Source organism: Equus asinus, chromosome 22, assembly GCF_041296235.1.
Source record: "Equus asinus isolate D_3611 breed Donkey chromosome 22, EquAss-T2T_v2, whole genome shotgun sequence".
In the NCBI taxonomy this organism is placed as follows: domain Eukaryota; kingdom Metazoa; phylum Chordata; class Mammalia; order Perissodactyla; family Equidae; genus Equus; species Equus asinus.
The window spans coordinates 49,685,767-49,702,939 of NC_091811.1; the positions used below are offsets into that span (position 1 = coordinate 49,685,767).

General features: G+C 54.5%; 2 protein-coding genes across 3 annotated transcripts in view; one reads left to right on the forward strand and one right to left on the reverse strand.

Annotated features, from left to right (window-relative positions):
- RAPGEF3 (Rap guanine nucleotide exchange factor 3) overlaps positions 1 to 7,649 on the reverse strand; it is a 33,050-nt gene extending 25,401 nt beyond the window's left edge. Inside the window, exons 1-2 of one of the 2 annotated variants that reach the window (XM_070494694.1) lie at positions 7,463 to 7,649; positions 3,540 to 3,703 (exon numbers count right to left, since the gene is read on the reverse strand). The gene's annotated coding sequence lies outside the window, so the exon portion shown is untranslated. Of the gene's footprint in view, positions 1 to 3,539; positions 3,704 to 7,462 lie in introns of those variants that run through there. The other variant, XM_044755508.2, reaches the window with a different exon arrangement.
- A 1,646-nt stretch (positions 7,650 to 9,295) lies between these two features.
- SLC48A1 (solute carrier family 48 member 1) lies at positions 9,296 to 17,112 on the forward strand. Its single transcript, XM_014850067.3, has 3 exons — positions 9,296 to 9,537; positions 15,072 to 15,239; positions 15,834 to 17,112. Exons 1-3 carry the CDS (start codon positions 9,402 to 9,404, stop codon positions 15,968 to 15,970), a joined length of 441 nt encoding a protein of 146 aa, XP_014705553.1. The 5' UTR covers positions 9,296 to 9,401; the 3' UTR covers positions 15,971 to 17,112.
- The last annotated feature ends 61 nt before the right edge of the window (positions 17,113 to 17,173 follow it).

Sequence of the window (17,173 nt, forward strand, 5' to 3'; positions counted from 1 at the left end):
CCCTTCCCACCCCAGCCTGCGCCTCCCCCTGCCCTGCCTCACTCAGCTCCCTGCTCCAGGAGCCCCACCACTGCCTAAGCAGGAACCTGGTACCTGGGTGCCTCCTTCTCCCACATCCAATCAGCCACCAAGTCTTGTTGATTCAACCAATGAGTAATCTGGTGCATCCATCCTCTATGCCCTACCCCCACTGCATCCTCCAGCCCAAGGATGGTTCCTTCTATCACTCACTATGTGCAGGATACTGTATTTGTCATTTTATAGACATCATCTTTTAACCCTCAGAACAATCCCTATTTGCAAGTGAGGACACTGAGGCAGAGAGAGGTGAAGTAACTTGCCCAAGGTCACACGACTGAGTTTGATAAAACCAGACTCAGGTTGTCTGACTGCAGAGTCCACCTCCTTAACCACTATTTTGTACTTCCTCCCTGATCAGCCTTGCCTTCCTCAGTCCTTCCTATGCAACGCCACAGAATCTTTAATTCATTCAACAACATCTATTGTTAAGTGCCAGAACTCTGCCGGAAACTGGAGATCTAAAACCAAGCAAATACTGGGCTTTAGGACCACAGAGTCTGCTGGAATTTCCTTTTTCTCCCTAACACACTAATCTGGTCAGGCCTCTCTACCAGCACAGAGTCTGGAAGAAGGCAGGTACTTAATGATTTTGGGTGGAAATGAAATGGAGACTGTGGGAAGTCGGCTGGTGCCTGCGGAGGGCCTATACCCAGGGCAGGGTGGAAGGGAGAGGGGCTGGTTTCCCAGTTCATTTTCAGGGCATTTCGTGCCATCTCCCGCCATCCTCACTGCTTCCTTGTCCCCTACTCTTTTCTCCTTCTGTCCTGTGCTGTAAACATGGCTCACAAATCTCAGCTGTGTCATTTGAGGTTGGTTGATAGGATGGAGAATGGGAAGTTGGAGAAAGTTTTAACTAACTGGCCTCCAGTGGGACTGCAGAAAAGGGCCAGAAAAGGAGACCAGAACATGCCTGGGCTGTGCCCAGGTCCTGGGCCTGCTGCAGCCTCCCTCAGCACCCCTGAGATTCTGCCATGGCCATGGTTGACCAGCAATGGAGAGGGAGAGAAGAGAACCCAGATGCCCTCATGTGGGCTCTACCTCCTGGCTCTGGAAGATTGAAGGTCCTCTGATGCCTGCCCGGTCTCCTTCGCCCAAGGGTGGTTCCAGTTCAGTTCCCCCATCTCCTCCCTACCCATTCCTGGGGTGGGGGCAGAGGCAGGGAGCTGGAACGCTGATGGGCACCCAGCCAAAGCTTCCCAGGACTAGCAGGTCACAGCCAGTCCCTCATGAGCCGCTTACAGTGGTGGAGCGGGCAGGCAGAGCAGAGATGGGCTCCTGTCATCTCAAGGCAGGGGAGGTGGACAGGCTGGAGGGAGGTTCAGATGGGCTGGACAAGGCTGTGGACCAGAGGGGAGCCGACCAAGGCAAGAGCAGGGACCCCACACTTTCCTGGAGGCACATTCTTCTGGCTGGTGCTCAAGCTACCCACGTGTGACAGGGGCAAGGAAATAATCACTGAACAGGCTTGTGGTGGTGACGGTGGTGGCCGGAGGGTAAGGAGAGGCTGGTAGAGCAGGAGAGAAGGCAGGGGCAGGTCTGGAGCTGTGCTAAAGGGAGGGAACAGGCCTGCCTACCAGGCAGATTTGGTGTTATATGAAGGCACATAAATTAGTAGCTGCTTTCTCCCTCCAGCTTCTGTTTCTCAAGGGGGTAGTGTGTGCATGTTCCAAACACCCAGAAGACACTGCCTCTGACCTGGAGTGATCAGTGTTCTGAAATGGTGGCCCCAGTCCAGTTGTGGCCACTTGCCCTTAGGTTTGGAGCATCTCTCCTTTGCCCCAACTCCTGTTCTCCTGTCCGAGCTCCCAGGCTGCACTTGTCTTTATCCCAACTTACACCTCACCCACCCCCTCCTGGGGCTGACTACACACACACACACAAACACACACACCTCCTCCTTCCCTCTTCCCAACATCTCCAGCCTTCCAAGAAATGCTAGTCTCAAGTTCTCCCATCTTCCAACCCATCCGGGGCTCATGGTCTCTGTTCAGGACTCAAATTGTACCCACTTTGCCCTCCTATTTTAGCGACTTGGCAGGGGCTGCTGCAGGAGCCTGAGTAGGGCCCTGGCCTCTGTCCATGGGATGCCTGGTTCTATCTGGGTCCAGAGCACTGGCTAAGGAGGGGGCAAGGACATGGGTAATCAGGCAAGCAGGCCAGGAAGAGAAGCCCCTCCCTAGCATCAGAGCAGACCCCAATCCTGCCCCCAAAGTCCACTCAGGAAGTGCTGGGGCCAGAGAGGAAGCTGAACAGTCCAAAGGCTTCCGGGCACCAGCCCCACTGCCCATTTCCTCCCTCCAGACAAGACTCAGTGAAAGCCCAGGGGAGGCTGCAAAGATGGGGTCCAGAGAGAGAAACAGAAAAGAGAGAGGAAGTCTGCAGGTCTGCCTGAGAGACAGTGCAGCTCTCACCCTCCCTCCTGGTATCATTCTTGGCCTCCAGGATGGAGAGGCAGCCACCAGCTCCTCAGACTTCCCACCCAACTCAGCATTTCCTCTCTCACTCTCCAGAGACCTCGGGTGGGCGGCCTGAATCCTGATCTAATCTTCGGTTCTCCTCAGGCCTTAGCTGAGGATGCCTGCTGGGTCCTGAATGCCAGCAAAGCAGCAGCTTCTCACTTGCTGCCACCCCCTAGCCTGGTTCTTCTCCCCCAGAGAGCCCAAGCCTGTGTCAGGGTCCCCCCCCTACAGAGCCCCATTTCCCTGCCACACGCCTGGCACTCACCACAACCGAAATTCAATCATTGCCTAATTATTAGTGAGTCCTCCTCCAGGAGAATGTAAGCCCCTGGAGAGCAGGAGCTGGCCCTGCGTTGCTCAAGGCTACATGCCTTGCACATTCGGGGCCTTGGACACGGGGGCCCTCAAGAGAGGCCCCTGCATTAAATAGGTGGCCAGTTTACCCCTCTCCTGCCGTGGGCCCTTTTCACCTCCCTCACGGCTCCCCCGATCTATCTTTCTTCCTGGTCCCTTTCCACCCAGGTTCTGGACCACTCTCCCTTCCTCACATTGCCTCCGTCCATCTCTAGTCCGTCCCCTTCCTCCTGTAGGAAGCCCCCCCTCGGATGTGGCTGCTCGAACCTCCCTAGGATACTGTTCCTGGGCCCCATGCTCTGGACTAGGCAAAGGTGACAGGCTTATTTCTAGTCCCTGTAGCTGGGCCCCTTGCAGCTGGATGAGAGGGGGATCTGTGTGTACTGATCAAGCCCCCTGGGGACATTCTCATTTAGTGATCCAATGCCCACATTCAAATCTAAAGGACAGATATGTACTAATCCTTGTGCCAGGCTCTGTCCTTTAGTAAGAGTTAATGCCCTCCCCTCCTGCCCTCAGCTGATATCGTCTCACCCCCCACAGCACCACATGCAAGTCCACGGAGAGGTTAACTGCAGGCTTTACCTCTCCCCTCCCCACAACAACAAGCCCACAGTGGAAGGGAAAGAGAGTTAGAGTAGGTACCTGTGGCTGGGGGTCCAGGTCAGTAGATGGAGGTCGCACACATACCTTCCCCGTCTCCCCAGCTCGCTGCCTGTGATGCTCTTTTAGCTCTTGAGCTCAAAGACCTGTTGCTTCCGCTCAGCATCTTCTCACTCAGCATCCTGTCCTCTGCATGGACCTCCAGGCTGTCAGTGAACAGGCAGAGGATGTGGGATCTCACTGAGAAGCCAGACTGTGAGAAGCCAGTTTCTCTCTAACCCTGAGAAGTGAAGATGTCTCTTTTGAGGGGCAGAAGGCAGCCACAGCGCTGGGGAGCAGCACTGGGAGTGGGGGGCACGGTGACTGCCTGGATATGAATCCTCAACCCAGATTCCTTCCTGCAGCCTGGGCTGATGGGACGCTTGTGATGGGGCCAGCTCCTCTCTGTAGTGAGCCATCTGCTCCCCCTCTCTAGAACAGTCTTTTCTGCTCTGTGGTCTACAGGCCTGACCTCAGGAGGAAGATGAAGCTGCAGGATGGGGAGCCACGGTAGAATGGGGACAGTGGATCCATCTCTGTGTCAGGCACAGCCACAGGGTGCGTTAACCAGGGTCCTCAGCCTTGAACTCCACAAGGGCTGGGGGTGGGCAACGGGATCGTGTAAGGTCTGAGGAGAATCTTGTGGAAATCACCACCTAAATTCATGCACAGGAGATTTTAGCCCAGCTTTGCAAAGCTGGGCCTCAAGGCACAAGGTTGGAGAAGGCTGCCCCCTAGAGCCAGGATCCAAGAATTCTTTGTGGACAGCTAGCCATTCTTTATTGCACAAATGTTTATGGAGTTCCTCCCTCTGCACCTGGCATTAGACTAGGTACTGAGAATACAGAAGTGATCAAGACAGGCGGTAGGGTGACTAACCATCACGGTTTGCCCTAGACGCCCTGGGATTCAAGACTTTTAGTGGTAAAACCACAACAGTCTGGGGCAAACTGAGAGGAGTGTGTCACCTGACAAATAAGCCCCTGCCCTCACAGAGGTTGTTTTCTGATGGGGTGGCAGGGATGGGCATGGAAAGGAGAAGCAAATACTTAAGACAATGTCACATAGTGATAAGTGCTGTGAAGGAAATAAGATAGAGTGAGGATCATACTTTTGATAGGGAAGACACATTGCCTCTCGGAGGAGGCGACCTTTGAGCTGAGCCTGGAATGACCGGGGATCAATCTTAGGAGCGCTCAGAGAAGAGCGTTCCAGATACAAAGTACAAAGAGCCTGAGGCAGGAACAAGCTTGGCACGTTCAAGAAACAGCAAGAAGACCAGTGTGCCTGCAGTGAAACGAGCAGGGTGAGACTTGCTGCAGTTGTCGAGCCCTGATTGGTTTACCCAAAGAGCTATGGGAAGCTACTGGAGGGAAGACTATGTTCTGTTTGCTATTAAAAGATCATGCCAGCTGTGGCTGGAGAATGGACTGGTGGGGAAAAAGGAGCAGAGGAAGCCCAATTAGGAGGCTGCTGCAGTGGCGGGGGCGGGGGGGGGGACGGAATCAGGTGATGATGATGGTGGCTGGACCAGGATGGTGGCAGGGGTTGGAGAGAAGGGACAGGGAAGACCCAACTGTAGCTGCTAATGAATTGGATGTAGGGAGTGAAGGAAAGGGAGAACTCAGAAATGATGCAGAGGTTTGGGGCTGGAGCCATAGTAAACAAGAACATGCCCCAAAGGACATCAGAGGTCCCTCTGTGTGGGGAAGAAGGAGCAGAGAGGAGGAAGCCCTCACAAGTCCTGTAAAATCAAACAACTAGAATATAGCTTGGTGGGGGTATCCTTGTCATAGCATTGTGGGAGGAGATATATGTCTGGAATGTGCCTGTTCTGGAGGAGTGAGGAAGAAATGTCTTAGGAGGCAGGATGTCTGCTAATGGGTGGGAATTAGGAGTCTGCTAATATTGGCAGGGCCCAATTCAAAAGTGACTTCAGAGGGATGGATGGTTTAGATGGGTTTTCCATATAGGATATGCTTGCATGACCTGAAATGGAATGAGGGATGGGGCGTTACAGAATAATGTTAGCTGTAACAAACAACCCCCAAATCTCAGTGGCTTAGCACAACAAAGGTGTATTTTTCACTCATATTGCAGTCCAATGAGGGTCTAGCGGGTAGAGGGGGGTGTTCTGCTCTATTCATTCATTAAAGGGTCCCAGGCTTTCTCTATCCTTTGGCGCTGCCGTCTTCAACATGTGGCCTCTAAAGTCATCACAGAATGGGAGGAGGTAATGGAGGATGCATGGGAGATGTTTATGGGTCCAGCCTGGAAATGGCACACATTGCTTCTGTTTTGATTCCATTGCTCAGAACTCGATCCCATGGCATCAATTTAACTGCGAAGAAGCTGGAAAGTGTTCAAAGTTCAAATTTAGTAGGTCCTGTGCCAGAAGAAGAGATGCTAATAGTGAGCATTAGCGGTCTCTGCTGCAGGCAGGGAGAGTGGCTGTTTGTCTTGGGGGGAGGGGGCAGCGGTGTCTGTCTTGCGTTGGGATGGGAGCGTGCTCTCTGAAACTACCTTGGAAAGGAAGCTGATGTGGGAAGAACAGAACGTGTGATGCACACTCATGTGCTTTGCAGGTCCATAATCCTTCCATTCTTTCCCATTCTCATGACCTGTCTCCAGATAATGTCTTACTTATCCCACACCTTACCACTGAAACAGCCTTGTGAATGCTTTCTCTTCTACAATTTTCTCTTCCTGTCAAATCTAACCTGGATATCACAGTCTAGATAATCTTCCTAAGACAAGGCTTACATCATGCTACCCCTGTTGAATAATAACAATAACGACAGTTTCAACAACAGCAATGATAATTTGTTGAATTACTGTGTCAAGTGCTTCAACTGCAGTATCTCAATATATCTCAATCGTTATAACAAGCCTATGGGATGTCATCATCATTCCCGTTATATAGATGGCACAACAGGGATCCTGAGGGGTTCCTGTGCTGTCCAATAGGGTAGCCACTAGCCAGGTGTGGCTCTTCAAACTAAAATGAAATACAATTAAAATTTCAGTTCCTCAGTCACACTAGCCACGTATCAAATACTCTATAACCACATGTGACTAGTAGCTACCATTTTGGAGAGTGCAGATATAGAATATTTTCTTCTTGGCAGAAAGTTCTGTTGAGTTAGGGGAACTATCCAGGGTCACACAGTAAGTGGTGACCCTGTCTGAGTGTAAAATCCTTCAACAGCTCCATATTGCTTCTGCAATTACGAGAAAGTTTCAGCCTGCTCTTCACCTTCTTGTACAACCTGGGCCCACACTACTGTTACAGAGTTACTTCTCATTATTTTCTCGCATAATCTCATGGTTCTGTCATAACAAGTTTGCTTACTGCTCTCCAATACCCCTGATATGTCTACTCATAATATTTTTGCTCTCCTCCCGTCTGTCTGCCCAGCTCATTAATTCCTACCTGACCTTTAAGGTTCAAATAGCTTAAGCCTTGAATCAGTGCCCTCTTTCCCGTTCTCACTGCCTCCTCCTGAACCACTGTTCAGATTCCCCTCCTCATCTCCTGACATGGCAGCCGTGTTCCTACTACTAATCCTACTTGCTGACATTTATTGAGTACCTACTGTGTGCTAGGCACTCTTCTAAGCACTGACTCCTCAACGTAACACTTGAAGTAGATATCACTGCTGTCCCCATTTTACTAGTGGTGTAATTAAAGCACAGAGACGTGAAGGACTTGTCCGAATGATCTCTCTGCTTCTAGTCTTTCCATAAGCAGTTCACCCTCACACTGTTCCCCTCCACATTTCTAGAACACAGAACGGTTACTTCCCTCCCCTGGCTCCATGGGGAGGGGGCTAGCTTTCCTAGCAGAGCATGCAAAGCCCTTTACATTCAGAACATTTCTAACCTCAAAACCCACCAGTCCCACCCACAGACCACAAACTACTTACAGTTTCTTGAACCTGCCATGTTATTTCTTTCCTCTGGGCTGTACACATGCTGTTCCCACTGCCTGCAGTGTTATCCCAGCCGGCCTGGTGCTGAAGCCATCCACAGCAGTGCATTCTGGACCGTGGGCTCACTCCCTCCTCTAAATGGCCAGCTCTAACTCTCTCCATCAGTGGCTCCCTAAGGAGGGCTGCGTGCTGAGCTCACCACATTAAAATCATTTCTCATTAAGAAATATACTCCCAACATTCAAATTTAATAGGCCAGGGGTGGAGTCTGGGGGGCTTTTTTTTTTTTAAAGAAGCTCCCAGACTATTCTGAAATGAGGCAATTGTAGTTTACACTGGTTTATATCACTCACTCATTTGGTAACTAATCATGCCCTGCCTAGATTTCTTGTGTATGACCACCTTTATCTTTATTTAAGGCTTACTTCCATCCACTCACATTCATCCATTCAGAAATGCTTACTAAGGGCTATCATGTGCCAGGCACTCTCCTATGGGTTGGCGTGAATGAAATGGTACAGTCCCTGCCCACAGACTTTACATCCTGTGGGGTGTGGTAGGCAGAATAATGCCCCTCCCCCCCCCCCCCCCACAAGACGTCTATGTCCTAATCCCCGGAATTTGGAACTGTTACTTTACACGGCAAAAGAGATTTTGCTAATGGGATTAAGTTAAGGATTTTGAGATGGGGGAAATTATTTTGGATTATCCAGGTTCTTAATCACAAAGGTCCTTAGAGGGGAAAAGAGGAAAGCAGCAGAGTCAGTGAGAGAGGAGGAGATGTGGCAACAGAAGCAGAGGTCAGAATAACGTGACTGTTGGCTTTGAAGATGAAGAAAAAGGGCCATGAGTCAAGGCTCGTGGCTGGCTCTAGAAGCTGGAAGAGGCAAGGAAATGGATTTTCCACTCAAGCCTGCTGAAGGAGGGCAGCCCTGCCATCCCCTTAATTTTAGCCCAGGGAGACCCATTTTTGGACTCCTGGCCTGTAGAACTATAAGATAATGTGTGTTGTTGTAAGCCATTAAATTTGTGGTAATTTGCTATAGCAGCAAAAGAAAACCAATAGGAGTGAGATTGGCTCCGTTTTTGTCCAGTATGTCATGGGCCTCCCCAGCTAGATCAGAACTACTTGACGGCTCTGGATTATGTTTGGTTTTCCCTCCCAGCTCCCAGCAGGAAGCTGGGCCCACGTGGAAGCTCCATATGCTCCTGCTCTAGCTTCCAGTCTCTATTTTAGAATGGTCTGATTCTGGGGGCAGGGGTGATGTTTGGTAAGTATTTGAGGTGGGAGGCTGAGGCCTATGGAGATGAAAGGAAAGAGGAGCTGTGAGTGAGGGTAAGGCGTTTGGGGGTAGAGGGTGCTGGGTGCAGGCGTTCTCAAACTTCAGCGTGAAGAATCTTCTGAGATGTGCATAAAGATGTCTGGGGATGGAACCTGGTTGAGAGACGCAGGGTGGAAGGAATCTTATTCACTGTCTACTTTCGTATTTCTTAATTTTTACATCTTTATTTGTAATGAGATATTTGAATCAAAATTTAAACTAGAATGTGCCTCATTCAGAGATTAAATTTTAAAAGTAATCACCGCAGCTGGCTTATACATGTATACAAATACATGTATATTTCCGAGCCCTGCCAAGGTCCAAGTGTGCTCATACGGTTGGTGTGAGGATGAGCGCCGGGACCTGCCTTTTTTACAGGCACCCCCAAACGATGAGGCGGCCCAAGGACCTCGCTGGGCAAAGGCTTGGCCAAACCGTGCGGCCGGCTCCGGGCGCGGGCGGCCTCCGGCCGGGGAGGGCGCTGTGCCGGCGGCGCGGGGGGCGGGCCGGGGGCGGAGCGCGGGGCGGCCGGCGGCTCCGGCTCCCGGCTCCGGGCCCTGCACCTGTGACTCCCAGCCGCTCTCGCCCTCCGGCCCGGCGCTCGCAGCCCCATGGCCCCGTCCCGCATGCAGCTCGGCCTCCGCGCCGTCTACTCCGGCCTCAGCTCCGTGGCCGGCTTCTCCATCTTCCTCGTCTGGACGGTGGTCTACAGGCAGCCGGGGACTGCGGCCATGGGGGGGCTCGCAGGTACCCCGGGGCGCGCGGGGGCGCTGGGGCCCGGCTCCGGGCGCGCGGCGGCGGGGAGGCGCTGGCAGCCGCTCCGGGAGCCTCCTCGCGGGCGGCGCTTTCCCAGGGAGCGGGGGAGGGGGGTGTTTACCCAAAAACATCCGTTGGCCACGCAGGCCCCGCGCGGGCCCGGGCTTCTGGGCATTCCCCGGGTGCCTCCGGGACCCGATGCTGCCCGAACCCCGGCGCGTTCCCGGGGCGCCGACGTCCCGCCTCTGCCGTCGGCACAGCCCGCCGCGCCGCCCTGGTTAGCGCGGCGGCCCCTCCGCCGGTGACAGTTGCCCCAGGACAGCGTCCTCCCTGCGCGCCCGCTTCTCTCGCCCCCCACCCCCTTCACACTGCTGGGTGTGAAGACCCCGCAAACACACACACACTTGTTCTGGGGGATCCCTGCCCCTCCAGCGCCCCTTCCCTGGGGGCTGGGGGAGGGCAGAGAAGGAGTAAGTGGAAAGGGGGAGGGGGGGGTTCCTGGGGAAGCCCATGTGCCTCCTGCCAGTGTGGACCCCACCCCAGCACAGGCCTCAGCGGAGATCTGGAGGACCATCCTAGGGATCTCACAGGAACTGGACATTTTCTTTCTACCACGTTGGTGTCCCTTTGCCACCCCTCTGCTTTGGCTCCCCTGCCAAGGTCTGCTAAACCCCACTGGCCGCCCTTCCTGTGTCTCAAGGGAAGGGGAGGCAAGTGCTCCTGTAAAAACGTCAGTGCTCTGGTGGAGGCCCCATGCTCACCAGTTCTTGGCACTTGCTGTGCACCTTTGGGAACATAATTAACCTCTCAGTGTTGTAGAATTGGTGTGAAGACAAAACATTATTTCTACTTGCTAACATTTTTTTTCTATTATTTTCTGTGTGTCAGGCACTGTGTTCAACAATCTGCTTCTATCCTCTCATTCAATTCTTACATCAGTCATATGAAGTAGGCATTATTATTGTGCCCATTTTACAGATAAGGCTTAAACTGAGGCTTAGAGTAAATAAGTAGCTTGTACAGAGTTACACAGCTACATGAAATAATATGTGTGGGAAAAGCACTTTGGAAAAAATACATGTTAGGATAATACTTTTACATGTGATGGTCTTATTCCATTACTAAAATCCTCCTGACCAGAGAGCCCTAAATGGACTAACTAAAAAATAATTCAATTTACTTGTTGCCCCCGAGCTTACTGAGTGCCACCCCTGGGTAGAGAAGGAAGGGGGGGGGCGGTTTCTGCCTCATGAGAGGGGCAGAGGTGACCACAGCCCACACAAGGCCCAGCAGAGCACTGGGGGCACCAAGGAAGGGTGGTGGGCACCCTGGCTGGGCTGCTCTCGTGCCTGTGGCTTCCTGTCCTCCCTGGGGGCAGCCAGCCCACCTCTGCTCAGGGATCTACAGACCCTGGCCCTTCCCCTCTGCACCCCACCCCCTCCCATGATTCTCTTGGTTATCTTCTCCTTGCAGTCTTTCTGTTTCCTGTCAGTCCTGCTGCTCTCCCCATGGGAAGGTGGTGTCTTCAGGCAAGGCCCTGTGGCTGCCCTGATGAGACCTGAGACGAGGGCGCTGGTTGGGGGTGAGGAGGGAGGCCACCCCTGGGATCAGAACTGGGTGTGTCAGAGGGCGGCCTGGGGGAGGTGAGCCCTACCTAGCCGTGTGGCCTCCTGGGTGTCAGTTTCCTCATCTGTATGGAGTGGGAGGAGATGCCGCTGAAAGAGACGACCCCTGAGACCCCCCTCCAGGTCTGAAATGTTGCCATGTCTGTCCTCTCTGAACCTGTCGTCTCACAGCTGCCTGTTGGAGTGGAAGAAGGCCCTCTGGCTTGTGCTCCAGGGAGTCCCAGGGTTTCCCTCTGACCCACACTCTGCCCTCTGTCCCTCCTCGCGGGCCTCCCTCGGCCTCTGAGGCAGACCAGCTGTGGAGCTGCCTGCAGGGAGGGGCGCTAGGGTGGCAACCAGCTGGAGCAGGGTGCTGGTGCCTCCCTGACAGTGACCTTCAACACCCAGGACGTGGCCATCGAAGAGCCAAAGCTGCTTGGTGGTGGCGCTGGCGGTGGCGGCCGTGGTGTGGCGGGTGGGGGAGGAGTTGCAGGCCAAGGCCACACACCCCCTCCACCCTGAATGGGTTCCGAGGGAGTCTGTACCCAGTCAGCCTTCTTCCCCTTTTAGGGGTGAAGGGTCAGCGGATTTACTGACTTGTGAGCATCCCACTTCTGACTTGGCATTTTCCAGCCCAGAAACTGCTGAGTCACCGGTGGGCAGCCCCAGCATGCTCCTTCTCTCTGTACCAGGCAGGGGCTGGTAGGGGGGCGCTGGTCTCTGGAGCAGGGGCAGCCGTACAGCCCCTGGGATAGGTGGGAAGAGTGTTCATGGGTGGAGACCCGTGAACTTCTGGTGGGCGTCTGGGAAGAAGTGGCTCAGAGGAAGGGCAGTTGCAGAAGAAATGGTTTTGCTGTGGGAACCCTGGGGAAACCCACAGGCTCTTGCTCTGGGTCTGAAAGACCAAGGAAAGAGAAAAAGAACAGGAAAGTTGCGTGCAAATAGCTCCGTGGTCTTCCCTCATGAGCCGAGGGTAGGCAGGAGGCGTGCTGGGGTGCTGGGGCTTTCTTTCCCCCGGGCAGGGGTGCAGGGACACGGCGGGGCCCTGGCCCAGACCCAGGCTCCCGCTCATCTGTGTTGCCCTCTCGGCTCCCCTGGGCTCCTCCTGTTGCCTCAGCTCCAACCCAGCCGCTGGAGGTACACTCGCTGACCAACCATGTGCTTTCCTTTCCCTTAGCCTGCCAGCTGTGAGCCTGGGGTGGAGTGGGGGCCCTGCCCTCCTTGGGTGGAGTGATGGGTGGGGGCTGGCATGGGTGTGCAGCGAGTGGGCCTGGGAACTGTCCATTCTGCCCTGAATTGTGCAGACCAGGCTTCCTGGAGACCCAGAGTGTCCTAGGGAAGCGTGCAGGGCTGAGCGACAGCTGCCTCCTGTCTGAGGTGTGGGAGGGGACCAGTGGGGGGACCAGTGAAGGGGGCTCCCTTCGCTGACCACCTTGAGTGGAGTTGGTGGAGGAGGTCCCTCTTCCTAGGACGGTGGTGGGAGCCAGGGTGGGCAGGAATGGGCCTGCTTCTAGACTTGGCTTGTGTTTATCTGGAGGCGAGGCCTGTGTGCAGGGGAAGTGAGCGGTGGGTAAGGTTGTGTCAGCTTATTAACAAAGAACCAGGACCTGGAACACCCAAGATGGCCATCTTCCCTTTCCTCCGGCTCAGCCCCTTTTGGTGCGTGGGGGTATGTAGAGGTGGGTTTTTTGGGGGAACCACTGGAGCCTGGCCAGTGGACTAAGGGACGGCATCTCCACAGGCCCCTATTTCAGCATTGCCTAACCCAGAAATTGCTGAGTCACAGAGGAATTGCTTTGACCTCATTTTCCTCCTGAGCTGGCTTCCAGAATCTTTGAGTGGTAAAGGGTATCAGAGCTCATCTACTCCAACCCCCCCATGGCATATCGAGGGGACAGAGGGCGAGTGGAGCTGCCCCAGACAGGTGCCATCTGATTGTTCGTTGAATGCACTCAGTGCCAATGAGCCTCTTTCCCTTTAAGGGGTCCGTTAAGGAACCAAACAGCTTCCCCAAATGAACACTTAGGATGCAAGAGAGAGGACTGGGAAAGACTTCTGGGAAAGGTGGCTGGCACACATCCCCATCACATAAGAAGGAAGCTGGAGCTGTGGGATTGTTATTCTGTCCATTCTGGCCTGCTCCAGTGATGGAGAGATGCTTGTCCTGGCTCACCCTGATCTCAGCGGGGGAGAGATCCACCCCCTTGCAGAAAGTCATGGGTGGGCAGGGGCAGAGCTGGGAAAGTGTGGGTCAGACAGTGGGAGGGAAGCTGCGGGGGCTGGCGGGCCTGTGCCCTCACAAGGGTGGAACCCTGTGGTCACCAGGTTTCCAGGCTGGTGGCAGCTTTGGGCTCACCTGTTTTCAGACGTGGAAGCACCAGGGCTCTGAGAGGTCACGAGCGGCCCAGCAGTGCCAGGCCCCACGCTTCCTGGCTTGAAGTCCCTGGGTTTCTGTCCCTTGCCAGGCCATATGAATTGTGACAGCTTCTGAGCTGGTAACCAAAGCATAGCCCTGTGATGAGGCTCCGCTCTGCCTTGTTTTTTCCGCCTGACTTAAAAAAAATTATGAAATAGTTTGGGCATGTAAAAAAGGATAGACACCTTAACGAACTCCTTGTACTCACCACCTAGCCTAAGACATAAAACATCGTAGCCTTGGTCAGAGCCCTCACCCCACCTCTCCCTGTCAGCCTGCCTGCCTTCTCCTGCTTGCCAAAGATAACCATTCTCCCCGAGCAGATGTCTATCTTTCCTGTGCACGTTTGGTACTCTGCATGTAGTGCATGCGCCTTCCTTTTCGAAAAGTCTCCTGACTCTAGGATCCAGCTGCCCGTGTGGCCCACACACAGGCCGAGAGCTTGCAGCTGGCTCTGCCCCTTTCCTCATTCCTCCCTTGCAGAGACCCTGGGGCCCTGCTCCAGACCCTTGCCAGTGGGCTTGATAGTTGCTCCATTCTTCTGTCTGGGCCGGCAGGCACAGCCTGGCACAGAGGGTACTCATTGTATTGGTTGAGTGGCAGGCGGCGTCAAGGGGGATGTGCCCAGCCAGGCCCAAAGGGCAGGCCTAGGGAAGGCTGGGGGTGTCTGGCCTGCCCTTTCAGCAAACTGGAGGGAGTGACATGGAGTCTGGGCAAGAGCAAGAAGAAGGCCACTTGGGTACCGGGTGGCCCAGGGGTTCTCACTGCTGGGCCTCCTCATCCCGCAAGACCAACGCCTGGAGTCTGGGAAGAGCCCGCGCGCGGCCCAGGAGCTCAGCCATGGGCCTAGAGATGAGGAGGTTGTGGCCTCTGAGGGCCTGGTAGAGCAGGAACAGGATAGGGGAGCCGCTTTCCACGCCTGTGGCCCTCAGGGCTGGTCCAGCGCAAAGCAGGCTGGACTGCAGGGTTCTCCAACTTTCTGATGTCAGGACCTGGTTACACTCCTGAAAAGTAGTGAAACTTCAAGGAAATTTTGTTGATGTGGGTTATATCTATTGATACGTACCGTACTAGAAATGAAAACTGAGGACATTTTTAAGCTCTTAAGGTATTTTTAAGTCTTAAAGTAATATTAAAAATAACTGCATTAACATCAGTAACATTTTTTTGTGAGAAATATTCATGTTTTCCAAAACCGAAAAATGACGGAGAATGGCCTGCTTTTATATTTTTGCAATTCTCTTTAATATCTGCTTGATAGAAAGCAGCTAGATTCTCTTATCTGCTTTTCTGTTCAAATCCTTGTGATACCCCAGGCCATGCAGCTTCTGGAAAACACTCCACAGTCATGAGAGAAGGAGGGTGAAAAGGCCAACATTATCTTAGTATTATTGTGCAAATAAGTCTGGCCTAGCGGACCTAAAGGGCCCGGGGGTCCCGGGGTCACTGGGTGAGGAGGAGGGGGGAGCTGCAGCATCGTTGGCTGACCGAGTCTGTCCCGGCAGGTGTGCTGGCGCTGTGGGTCCTGGTGACGCACGTGATGTACATGCAGGATTACTGGAGGACCTGGCTCAAGGGGCTGCGTGGCTTCTTCTTCGTGGGCATCCTCTTCTCGGCCCTCTCCGTCGCCACCTTCTGCACCTTCCTCGTGCTGGCCATCACCCAACACCAGAGTGAGGGCCGGGCCAGGAGAGAGGGCGTGGGAGGGCCGCAGGAGCAGACCCGTGATTCCTGTTCTGCTTCCAAAGCTTATGTCCAACGGACTGGGCAGATCCCTTAACTTCCCCGTGCCGGGATTTTCTCGTTGTTAAAGTGGGCAGAATGAGAGTATCCACGCCCTGGGGTTGGAAGGGCTAATGCGTGGGCGGTGGTGAGCATGGTGGATGCTGCAGATCGGCCCCTGGGAGTGGGTTATTAGCCGCACCGTTTAGTTTCTCCGCCCAGCTCTGGGGTGGGAGCGCCCCCTGGTGGCTGAAACCAGCAAGTAGCCAAAGGCCCTTCCTGCCGGGGAATCTGATACTGAAGCAGGCTGGAAATGGCGAGAGTAAAAGTCGCAAAAGCAGAGCAGATGATATAGACCTGTGATTGCTCAGCCCTGCCCTTTCCTGCTCCTCACTGCCTCCTGCCCGCACATCCTGAATGCTCTATCATGGTCCATCTCTCCATGGGATTGGTTCAGCCTCTCTTGGAAGTCATGGAGTGGGATGGCCCTGGGTTTGTGGCATGGTGGCTGGGGTCAAGTCGCTGTTGGGTTCCTCTCCCTGCAGGCCTCACAGACCCCAACAGCTACTACCTCTCCTGCGTCTGGAGCTTCATTTCCTTGAAGTGGGCCTTCCTGCTCAGCCTCTACGCCCACCGCTACCGGGCTGACTTTGCCGACATCAGCATCCTCAGTGATTTCTGACGCAGGGGGTGAGGTCTCTGCACCCTTGGGGTCCTCAGGACCTGGACTCAGCCTCTGAGACATCGGGTGGGCCTGCCCCACCCCTTAGGGACCCCAGAACTGCAGCAGGAAATACACAGCAGAAGGACTACAGCCTCCCCGGAAGCTGTCCTGTCCCCTTTGGGGGAGACCCGGGTGCAGTGGAAAGGGGTCCTGCCGTGTTGCTCCTCATTGGCCTGGCTGGAGGGCAGCTTTAGACCTTTGCAAATGGATCTATTTTCTTAGCACTCAGTGAGGAATCTGTCAGTAGGGCCAGGGCAAGCTTGGGCCTTGACCTCTACTTGGGGGCAGGGAGCAGTGGGCGGCAGCTTGGTCCCTGCTGCCCCAGGTGCTCTCCCCCAGGCTGGGGTGGGAACCTGGGGAGGTCAGATCAAGTAAGCGGTAGGGACCTCTCAACCCCCACCCAGCACCCCCATCCTGTTGTCCCCCGAGGGTCAGGTAGCTTAACTCATTGGTCCCAGGATGGCAACGTTTGGCTCTTCCCAATGCCTGGAGACTTGAGCAGAAAGCTCACTGTCCCTCTTCCTACCCCGTTCCACCCAGGGCCAGTCTGCCGTGAGTGTGCCAGACTGTCACCTTCTTCACCACACCCCAAATCCTCCCTCCCACATGCACCACACACCCCGGAGCAGGGCTCCCCAGAGGAGGCCAGACTAAGGGTCTTGGGGAAGGTGCTCCTGCCCCCAGAAGGGCTTTGGGGAACTGGGCGGCACGGCATAGGCTGGAAGGACCCCTCCAGCCTGAGCCAGTGCACCTCCAGCTCTCCATTTCCACTCCGCCTCCTCACACCCACCCCTCGTGGCTCCCAGATCCCCCCAGGCCAGGAGACACCTTCCCCAATCCCGCCCCATTCATGCCCCTGCACTAGAGCTGTTATCTTTTATAATCTCCCTTCTGAAGGAACAAAATCTGCTTTCCTGCCTGTCCCCTGGCCTGCTCTCCTGACTTAGGAGGGAAGGGGCTCTTGTGACATCTGTCCCCATGTTAGGTTGCCATTTTGCACAGTCTACTCCTTTCCCACCTGACATGTCCTGCCCCTCAGCTCTTTGCCTTATCTGTGTCACTGTCACTTTAGCAGAAATACAGCGGCCATTTGTATCAGACAGCCTCTGGTCGTTTCTTGTGGGGTGGGACCTTGGAGGGGTGGGCTGTGGGCAGGAAGGG